This window comes from Musca vetustissima, unplaced genomic scaffold, assembly GCF_032173495.1.
Source record: "Musca vetustissima isolate MV318-11 ecotype Yass unplaced genomic scaffold, APGP_CSIRO_Mvet_v1 utg718, whole genome shotgun sequence".
Lineage (NCBI taxonomy): Eukaryota > Metazoa > Arthropoda > Insecta > Diptera > Muscidae > Musca > Musca vetustissima.
The window spans coordinates 7,376-18,534 of NW_026879958.1; the positions used below are offsets into that span (position 1 = coordinate 7,376).

The window sequence follows — 11,159 nt, forward strand, 5'->3', positions numbered from 1 at the left end:
GCTGTCCGCCTGTCAATCGAATTCTATGACAAGTTATTGGGGATCCAACGGATGTGGTTGGTATTTTTAAATCTTAACTTCTGATTTAAGAAATACATATTACAATAAGTGTGGGTGTTAGACATGTTTTAAGTTGAAATCTATTTGTGTAATTTATAATTTATGTATTTTAATAAACTATTTGTTTTCTTTTTCATACGATGTGTATTTAAATATATAAAGAATGTACGTACTATTCTATTAAATAATAATCATTACTATAATTATATTGATTTTTGCATCTGGTATACTGGGTTTTTATCCTTTCAGCTTTCATAATTCTTTGTTGAAACGTATCGAAAATGTTAAAGGCAAAATATAAAAGAAGACAATAATTAAAGGTAATACACGAATAATAAACATAATTTCATTGCAGTTCCTGCCTTATGTTTCGTCCTCTTCTGCGCCTTCTGGCCGAGAGGAAGTCCTCCTCGTCCTACAAGACATAATTGAAGACCGAGGAGTCCTGTTCGTTGTTGAGGTTGCCACCACCCCGATTAGATGAACCTGACGATTTATTCGAACCGTGATGGCCGATGGTCATTTGGTTTGTTTGGTGTATTACTGATGTTATGTCACTCTGAGAGGCAGAAATGTCTTTGCTGGTGAGAACATCCGAACTGCTAGATCCAGACGAGAGGCCATGGCGCTCAGTTAGCCCATATTGTATGGGCTGGTAGCCGTGGCTGGGGTTGTATGTGGCTGAGTATGGCATATAAATTGGAGGATTTGGCAGGGGGCCTATATCACTGGTAATACTTTCCGTGTCGGCATGGCTTAAATTCGAACGGCACTGCAGTGGATTTCTGTCATCGTTGACGACATAGTAGCATTGCTCGGAAAATGTCAGCTTGTTTACTGTATGTTTTATGTAATTATTCCTCAACATAGCCGATACTATGCGACGGGCTTCACGCCTATCTTGGACATCTTCAACATTCTCTAGCACCCAGTTAACAGCATCGGCCCCTATAAATGCATTTGGTATTGTGATTTTAAGCCACATACGATCACGAATTTCTAAGCCACTGTCCGGTTTAATCATTGCTTTGACAATTTCTTCCAAGTTGTTTTGGTCGAGTCGTTCTTTAATGGGCTCGGGTATGTCTGGATGAATAATACTATCCTGTGAAGTTAGTGCTTGTGTGTGGGCCACCCACGCACCTGGATCAATGGGTCGAACAGGTTCTGTGCGAGGTATGGTAAAGTATCCTTTAGGATTTGGATCCCAACACTTGGCCACAACTAGCTTTATGGGACCGGGCTTTTGAACAACTTCTCGCAGGACTCTGACAGCTTCGTCGTTAGTCATATTCTCAAAATTCACATCATTTACTTGTAGAATCATATCGCCTGGTTCTATGCGACCGTCTAACGCAACAGCGCCACCCTTCATAATACTGCCCACATAAATGCCACCATCACCACCACGATTTGACTGGCCCACTATCGATATACCAAGGAAATTGACTGCCTCCATATTTATATTGACTGTAATAATATTCAATGACATTGTTGAATCCGTTATTGACGAATAACTCGATGTTCGTGATATGCTAGGTGCCCGCTTTTTGCGACGCTGAGGCTTTTTGCGTACTTGCAACCGCTGTACACTACTGTAGTCTGTAAGATCTCGGTCAAACGTTACTTCGGACTCTGTCCCAAATAAACTGGTGGAGTCCAAATCGCTAGACAAAACCGATGCTGATTGATATGTTAGCGGTGGAGGCGGCTGCATCATGGGGTTCGAAATTATCCCGGGCGCTCCCATATTACCACCACCGATACCAATTGGAGCCCCACCACCCATTTTCTGCGGGGGTGGTGGAGGTTGGGCAGGCCTTGTTGTTTGCCTCAAATCACCGCATTCACTGTTGGGCATATCGGAACAATTGTCCGACTGATTTGTACCATCTGCGGACACCAACCATGACACAACACGACCATTGAAACACGGCAATATAGTCGAATCGTCTGCGATTTCCTCCTTCACGACACCAAAGTCGGCGTCCATCGATTTGAAGAAGTATTTGTAATTGTTATTCTGTTTATTTAGCACCATTTTGAAATCCCTTAGTGTCACCTGAGACGATGGTATTGGAATTTTTACCAAATACGGGGTGGTCTCGTCGTCAATATGATAAATCACTTTTGTCTCCTGACCTCCACCGCCACCACCACCACTGTTCTTATCGGCATCCATCTTTGATGACTTTTGTATTGTGTTTGTTTTATCTCGAACCTGCGACCTTTTTACAACCTTCGTTGGACTATTAAACAGATATTTGGAATTTTCAATTATATTTTCACAATTTTACAATACTTTTCAATATTTAAAACCATCCACAGAAATTTCAAGAATACTTCGTGATGTGTGTTTTGTTTTTGCTTTAGGGTTGGGTTTCAGTGGGGGCTCCTTCATTTATATCTACTCAACAACTCTTGTTCATTCAAGGCGTTGTTGCTCTGCGCTGATATAAAGACATATTTTTGCGATTATTTTCTTGAGTATCACCGCTATACACACAAGTTCCGGCTACCACATTTGGCTGGGGTTCTGAATTAAACAATTGTGCACAATAATATTACTTTTGTTAACTTATAAATGTTTACAACTAATTTTTCACTAATTAATAGCTGCAAAATTGCGCAGACAATGGAGGAGAGTATAAAGGCGATCTAAAATCCGCAGCGGGGGCGGCTAATATTCGGTATAACTGGACGACAGTAATTACTACGAAGCCAGTGTGTATGTATTAATACGCCGTCATTGTGTTCACATGCATCGGTTTGTAGTACAATATTTGCATTTGCATTTGTACACATCATACAATTATTCAAGGTAGACAATAGCAACCTAGAATTAATAAAATTTGTCACATTTCGTCTGTTCCAATACTGAAAGAATCTACTACTGTGTGTCTCTGTATGTAATGTTTTGTCAAATATGAAAAAGTAAAGTTGTTTGTAAAGTAAATTGGCAAAAATATTTGTCAACGTTTCATTTCGATTTAAAATATCGTCTTTTGATTTCGATTATTATTTTTTATTAATAAAAGTGCAATTATAAGGAATTAATAGGGACGGAATATTTGTTAATGCCAAGTGACGACTAGGAAGCGTGAGCTTAAATCAGTTCTAAATCCGGCCGCTGATTTGTTCCACATATTTGCCGCAAGTACAACTTGGGTTCCAGATTTCAAATATACATATGTATGTATATGGGAAATATTTGCTATATAGGTTAAGAAAAATATGCTGATTCAAAATCTGTTCGCTTTCACAAATTCGGATGCTGCTCACAAAAGTTATAGTTTTAAATCTTGTATTTCAAATATAAATTAAATGAATTTCTATTTGTTGTAATTCGCGACTTTCTTCACAAATGGATAAACACATTTGTTTTCTTTGCATACTTGTCAAATCACATTGAAAAACGGTATAATAGTCGCGAAAAACAAATAGAAGCATGAACATATCTGAAAATAAAATAAATTATTTTTTAAATAAAGACAAAACGTTTATTTGAATTTTCGATTTTTAGTATGGTTAAGGGAATACGGTTTTGCCTTAATCTTCTAAAATATACGACGCTTTCTTCTGCAAATTCTTTTAGATGATTGTTAAATATCGGTAGATTCATCGGATCAGAGTTTCGACGTTAAAAATAACCAAAAATATTACACTTACATAAAAATGGTCAATAATGAAAAGCAAGCAATTCGCGTATTCGTGAAAATCAGTTGTTGCGCATGCGGTTTTCGTATAAACCGAATCAATCTCTTCCAATAATTATGAATTTTTCGATGTTTCATTTAGCGGCCGAAGTGTGCCGCTCGATGCACTTTACTATGCAAAAACCCTAAAAATGACTAAAAATGGCGCAACGTGCATACGATTTTTATGCGCATCAGATTTCAGTAATCTCCTATGAAAATACACAAAAGGACACCTATTTTAAAAGGTTAAGAACCGCGGGTGTGCCTCCACAATCGATTTTGGATAAAATACGCATATTATTTGCGTATCGATATATTTTTGACCTATTTCCACACAGATTCGCGAATATGATATCACAAGAATGAATGTATGTGAAATCATTTCGAAGAAAAACGCGAATTTGTCAAAATAAGTTTTTGCAGTTTTTCCTATTTTCAAGGTACCTATAGCCGCCGTTTTATTGGGCGGAATTGAACATGGCTGGGCTCATTAGATCATTAAAAAAACTAAAATCACGCGGGGTTCCACGGAATATGAATGGAGCTTTTCTTAATTTTAGACTCAAAAAATAGGTTTTTTTATAAAAATTTACGCACCAAATTTTCGTCTTTGGAACCGAATTGCAAAGAAGCTACGGTGAGCACATTCATGAGATATACACTAAACGAAGCAAAATCACGAGTTCTACAATCCTATAATCAGATTTGTCCATTATCTGGATGCGCGTCCTGATTATAACAGAGATTCAAAAGATTTTGGGTGGATGCAGTAATTATATCGAAAAATCATACATTAGAACCATATTCTCCATGGGGTATCCTGCAACTTAGTCACTGATCACATGTGCGTGCGTTGTGTAGTTTAGCCACAAATTAGGAACGAACACAAAAAAAAACTCGTTGGCTTCAACTCATTTTCAACCACTTTTTTACATTACCACCATCACAGCTTCCAACTTATTATTTTTTACCAATATTTTAAAATTTTGACAAGAACACTTAATTTTATAGAAATGAATTTTAATTATATGCAATATGTTCATATTTCGCGAGTTATAAGCTTGCAAACCTCAGTTTCAAGGAATTTAAAAGATTTTTGTAATTTCCCATATGTGTGTTCTTATGATCGATTTAATACCAAAAGGAGATGGTTAAGGAAAAGGAAATCTGCTCCTAAATCCCCTGGTTCCTCAAAATCAAGGAAATGGTGTTATATAGCTTGTATTAGAATTTGTCCATTAGTTTTTTACAAACGCCTGGCTAACTGCAATTTTTTTACAATTTAAAATGAGATTCTGTTGCGTAGTCTATTGACAGATTGCATACGGGTTTGTGGTGTTTGACCGGGGATTTATGTCCTAAAATTTTTCTACCAAGAAGCCACTTATCCGATCATTGTATTGTAATTTAAAATATAAGCAAAATCCCCAAGGAACCAAGGCTTACATGTGGGACACTTTTCAAAATTATTCGACCTGAAGAAATGTATAATTGTTTTTATTTACTTTTGTCAAAACCTATTTGTCAGCATGACAATTTAATTTCTATAACAACCGGATATAAAGACCAACGGTTATAAGCAACTACACATATAACGAACAAAGCTTATTCTTTCTGAGATATTTTCATTAGTTTTCTTACACACAACAAACGGTTGAAAACAATTAGGTTAGAAATTTAAAAAAAGTTCGACCCCGCGATTAGATTTTTAAAGGAATCATTATTACAATGTTGTATGTTTTTGAAGAATGCATTAATAATGATTAATTCGGAACCCATTTATACACTTTAAAGTTATTAATATGTAAAAGTAAGATAAAACCATGCTTACTACAAGCGAACACGATTATAGTAAACACTGAATATACTGAACGACATTTTTTGTTCATATGTCACTTTTTTATTTTTAATAATCAATGCTGAAAAAAGTAAATTTTTGATGGGTTATATTCTAAGTGGAACTCAAACCCGCCATTTCCTCTTCTCCACTTTTTAATTTTTTTTCTCATAATCTTTCCTTCGACAACCCATTTGCGGTTTACGAGTCACGTTATTTATTTTGTAATCAAAGTTCGAGTTTATTCGTTTTTTCGCGAAAAAGTTCTATCTTCCTATGATATTTGGTCCATCTTGACAAATGAATGCAAAATAACCTAATTTCCTCTTTTAATTTGAAGCATTTTCGTCCAAATTGTTGTTATGCCAACTTTATTTTTGGGGACGTTGTGAACAACAATATGTTTCTTTGCTTTTATTTCTTTCATCAAAGAAAATATCGAAAATCGCAATTTGAGACCAATTGGAATCAATTTAGAAGGCTTTCATTAATATATTTTAGTTGTCAAAAGATCAAACAAATCAAAAAACATGTTTTCTCTTTAATGGTATCAAAAAAGATTTTATTTTCCAAAATTGAAAAAATGACTTTTTGCCCAAAAAACTGTCCAAATTACCTATAGTGCAGTGGTAAGAAGTATTGTATGATTTGTGGATGAATCATTATCTAAATCATATTCCCAACTCGATTTTGAAAATGAAATCTTTCGCGTTTTTAGTAAAATATTAAAAATATGTCAAATGAACAGAACGACTTGTTACATTTGTTTTTATTCCATTATTTGCTGAATTTCCCACATTGTCCCATGGTATAATTATTTCAAGGTAGGGCACAGCTACCAACTGATTACAATTTTTTTCTCAAGGTGGCTTGTTCAATCAAATCAAAGTACATATTTTGTGTATGTGTGCGTATTGTTTTGAATACAATGTCAAATAAATTGAAATATATTCAAGTTTAATTGAAATGAAAATAAAGTTTTCAAAACGTTCGTCTGGAAGTAATTACTTTGTTATGGATGAAGCAAACATTTTATGGTATTCCCTACTGGATTTTGGGAAGAAATCATAACCGTTCATTCATTTTTCGCGTTTTTAGTTTTGTGTTGAAAAAATGTCAAATAAACACAAACACTTGTTGCGTATATTTATTTTATTTTTGGCAGAAGAGGCCACACGTGCATAGTTGTTTTTTTTTTTTGTTATTCACCTCAAGCTACCTTGTATTATTGTACCATGGGTTGTCCCATAAGTTTTTTTTGGATGACACCAAGATGGGATATGCAAAACAGTATGAAAAGAGAATAAACTTATGGGACAACCCAATATAATTGTACCATGGAAACAATCATGGCATAATTACAGAAGGTAGTCCCACTTGCGAATTTTATGATGGCAACCCTTTTTAATTTGGAACTTATCTATCAAATTGAAATAATATGAAAAATAAATTCTTTAAATTGTATGTATGTCGATTGGCATATTTTCAATCAATATAAAAAAAATCTATTTTCTAAAGCTGAACATTACTCTCAAGATTTAACCATGTTTGTTACAACTAATATTTATAAATTTTAGTGGCAGGAGCTTCAAAATATTCAATTTTTGCCACTGAACACATGTTATTACATTTCAAAGGAAGATATTTTTATTCAAATTTTGAAAGCTGAATATTGTCAGAGGCAAATTTATGAAAAAAGTGGAAACATATGTCTGCATGAGACTATCTTGTGCCATGGGACACAATATTACTTTCGAACCACAGTTTACCTCGTGTTTGTTACGCACCGCTACTGCGGTGCTATGGTGTTACGTATCAGACAAGAATCATAACACGCAACATGTTTACAAACAACTTTTTGTGTAGACAATAGCAAAGATACAAACCATTTTTACCAAACGTTTAAATTTTTTTCAATTGTCTATAGACTGTCTTGCATTTTTTATTAACCTGTCGTTTACAAACGATTTTTTTGTGTAGGCAATAGCAAAGATTCAAATCAATTGTTTACCAATACATCTACATTTTTGCCGATTACCGCTAGCAAGACGACCAAGTTCGTAATCAAAAACTCGTCGATTCTCAGTTATGCATTGACTAGTTCCACTTTACACCCCTTAACAATGTATTTAACTGTTTACTTTAAAATGGGTATGTCATAGGAGGTAACCAATTGACACTCTTTCGCTTACCCGAGGATTAGTATTGTACTAATTACATGTTTACAGTCAAAGGCTAGTTACATTAAACTACCCGCCTTTCTAGTTCCGTAAAAACTAGTTCAGTACTGATTTTATGATTCAATTAGCAATTAAAAACACTCATTTATTAATATGATTTTAATTTTTATTTTTTAAATACGTACCACTTTTATAAATGCAATTACATTTCAGTCGTGTCAGATCCTTCGTTTACAGGTATTAAATATGGAAATATATAACAATGATTATAATTTTATAGTAGAAAAGAGGAAATATATGTTTAATATCTTACATAAAAAGCATTGTAAAAATTACTAAGAGAATTTAACAATTTGATGCCACCGTACTTCAAGACGTTCACAAAAAGACTTTTTTTCAATAAAAATTCGTCTTGCATTCATTGAGAATAACGGATCTTTTTATGCAGACTAACCACCAAAAATTGTTTCTTTAAGATCGCAAGAGACCGCTTCTCGTTTACTACAGGATAAAATAGTAGTCAATTGGTTCCGTTTATATTATCGCAAGAGACTACTCGATTACTATAGGATCAAAAGGTAGTCAATTAGTTCCTCTTGCATTACTTTACTTCTACATACCATCAATTGAAATTTCCATTGGTAGCGGGTTGTTTAGAGACAGTCTTGAATTTTTTTCTATGGTACAATCATGATGCAATAATAAGGTGATGCATTTATTTTTGTCTTGATTATCTGTCAAATTTTTCCTTATAATATTTCAAAAAGTTGGCTGCATTGCACATCGAATTCAAGTAGAAATTAGGTACTTTGACAGTTAATCAAGACATCAGCCGTTCTAAATGGACTACCTATTCATTGTACCATGGGTACAATTATACAAGATAACTGCAATACACAGCTGATTTGATTGTATTGTAATACTCATGGCACAATAAATAGGTAGTCAGTAGTAGCTGATGTCTCGATTAACTGTCAAAGTGGGTAATTTCTACTTGAATTCGATGTGTAATGTTGCCAACCATGTGAAATTTTATATTGAAAATTTTGACAGATGGTTGAGTGGGTTGAGTTGCTTACAAAAGTTGCATGTATAAACCCAGACTTATTGCTTTCAAAATATAGAAAGCTGTAAATTTTAGTTGCATATGATATGACCACCACTGTATTCATAAACATGAATGTAATCATTTCATTGTGCATAGGAAGAAGAAGCAAGAGTCTGCAAACTAGCCGGCTGTGGGTTACTGTCAAAGTACTTTTGCTTAACAAGCAAATTTAACAGTAAACGAAAATTTTGTGTAATTCTTATGGAGGTAGTGTTGCATATTGGAATAATATTAAGAGTCTTAAGGAATTATTTTCTTAATTTGCAGGATGAACTTATCCCTCGTTTGCCTGTTGATCAGGAAAGCATTGATTTTGAAGAATGGCACATCGAATATTTCAAATCACATATTTTAAAAAGTATTTGCTCCAAAGGACAGGATGCACATTGCAACAAAGATGATGGAGATGAGTGCTGCGAATTGTGCACATATCGAAATGCTCTAGAACTCCCACATCTCCCTGATATGGTATTTCATAAAAACAAACTTGTCTTGAAACACCGGGACGGGGCTGTCCTCGAGTTCCTTCCAATGGAATCGTTGCGTCTTGTAGAAAATGGAAAACAACCTTTACAAGTTGCATGTGCACAAGAGTGGAAAGAGAGCCGGTAGTAACATTTAGAGAAGTCAATTTCATAAATATAAAAGTATTATTTGTAGGCCTGAGAGTTTAATGGAGGAAAAATTTAAACCCTTTGATTGGACGTTTACAACCGATTACCAAGGAACGCCAAATGAAAAATTTAACGTGGAAAGAACGGAGCAGCAGCTCAATAAATTTAAGCTAATGCAAAGGGAAAAAATTCTTTTCTATCATGATTTGACACTCTTCGAAGACGAGCTGCATGACAATGGAATATCGTCTTGTTCCGTGAAAATTGTATGTTTTTCATTGTCAATAATACAAATATTAATAGAGTCCTTTTCAGCGAGTAATGCCTTCCGGATTTTTCATACTTTTGAGACATTTTTTGCGTGTTGATAACGTCCTCTTGAAAATACACGACACACGTTTTCACTTTGAAGTTGGGAACAATTATATCTTCAAAGAATTTACCATGCGTGGGGCTTCTTATGAGGAAATGAAAAACGTGAGTACAACAACAATGTATATATCTTTCCACATAAAAAATCCAAAAGAAATTAAAATGTTTCAAATTGAAAACAAACCGTTGCACTATAGGTCAAACCATGGCACAATTATTCAATGTAGTCTATAGCAACTCGTAAATTACAATTGTTTTTTTTTTATATTTTTGAAACAGTTATTCAATGTAGGCTATAGCAACTCATAAATTAAAATTTGTTCATATTATGGCTTGTTTTGCCAAAATCATATACGAAATGTGTGACAGTATATATGATGTTTTGAAAAATATAAACAATATGTTCAGCAAACCATTTGCTTAAACTCGATTTGGAAAAGAGAACCTGACATTCCATTAATTTTTCGTTTTTTTTTTTGTAAAATGTTAAAAATAAGACAAATGAACAAAGCAAATTGTTGCATTTGTTTTTATTTATTTTGACCTTATAGCCCATCATAATGTTGAGGTGTATTTTATCTTTTTTGATAAAAGAAACCCTATAATTGTACCATAAATCAAACTGGCATTTTCATCGCCAAAAACTAATGGAATTGAAGTAAAGCTCTGGTATATTGCACATTCATTTGTAGTACTCGATCTATGCGATGTACCGACAAGCATTGTTCGAGCCTTAATTATAAAGTAATTACTTAGTTCCCCATACAAAATTTTCTGAGCGAACACCAACTTTTGAACATTTTTGAATTTGAGTCACTCTCTGAATAGCCATGAATCTGATCCAATTCCTAACAATTGGGAGTATTTATCGAAAATATATTAATTTTGACAGGATGGAAATATTTATAAAATTTTCATAATTTTTCAGTAAAATTGAAAATAATGAATAAAAAGTCAAAAATTGTCAACTTTTTATGTATGCAGAAGGATGTAAATTTTGTTATGTCCCAATTTAGATTAGACGAGTTTATTTGCGGCAAGTCTTTGTTTGTAGGAGAGAGGGGCAACATGGTATAATAATAGAAGGTAACAGCAAGTGTTGTTGTACAAAAAACGATACAACAACCACATGGAAATTTGTTGTTGTAAGTTCTACTAGTGTCAACTCATTTGACAGAGAAATGTAAACAAAGAAACAAATTATCATCAAATTATTTTTATTTTGAAAATGAAATATTTTCGAATCCTCAAAATAAAAATTAAAAAACATGAATGAAAATCTATCAAATT

The 11,159-nt window shown here is 33.8% G+C and overlaps 2 protein-coding genes across 2 annotated transcripts; one reads left to right on the top strand and one right to left on the bottom strand.

Annotated features, from left to right (window-relative positions):
• Positions 1-388: 388 nt before the first annotated feature.
• On the bottom strand, positions 389-2,256 carry LOC133325209 (segment polarity protein dishevelled). Its single transcript, XM_061533991.1, has one exon. It carries the CDS (start codon positions 2,240-2,242, stop codon positions 476-478), a length of 1,767 nt encoding a protein of 588 aa, XP_061389975.1. The 5' UTR covers positions 2,243-2,256; the 3' UTR covers positions 389-475.
• A 6,828-nt stretch (positions 2,257-9,084) lies between these two features.
• LOC133325200 (TIP41-like protein) lies at positions 9,085-10,178 on the top strand. Its single transcript, XM_061533982.1, has 4 exons — positions 9,085-9,491; positions 9,544-9,763; positions 9,813-9,974; positions 10,149-10,178. The coding sequence occupies exons 1-4, from the start codon at positions 9,085-9,087 to the stop codon at positions 10,176-10,178; spliced, it is 819 nt and encodes a 272-aa protein (XP_061389966.1).
• Positions 10,179-11,159: the final 981 nt, after the last annotated feature.

What these genes read in the sequence shown, in the direction of transcription:
- LOC133325209 (XM_061533991.1), bottom strand. Translation starts at nt 2,242, where the DNA reads ATGGATGCCGATAAGAACAGTGGTGGTGGTGGCGGTGGAGGTCAGGAG.
- LOC133325200 (XM_061533982.1), top strand. Translation starts at nt 9,085, where the DNA reads ATGGAGGTAGTGTTGCATATTGGAATAATATTAAGAGTCTTAAGGAAT. An exon ending in CGTCTTGTTCCGTGAAAATT is followed by an intron (nt 9,764 to 9,812) that starts GTATGTTTTTCA and finishes AGTCCTTTTCAG; the next exon opens with CGAGTAATGCCTTCCGGATT. An exon ending in CTTATGAGGAAATGAAAAAC is followed by an intron (nt 9,975 to 10,148) that starts GTGAGTACAACA and finishes TTTTTGAAACAG; the next exon opens with TTATTCAATGTAGGCTATAG.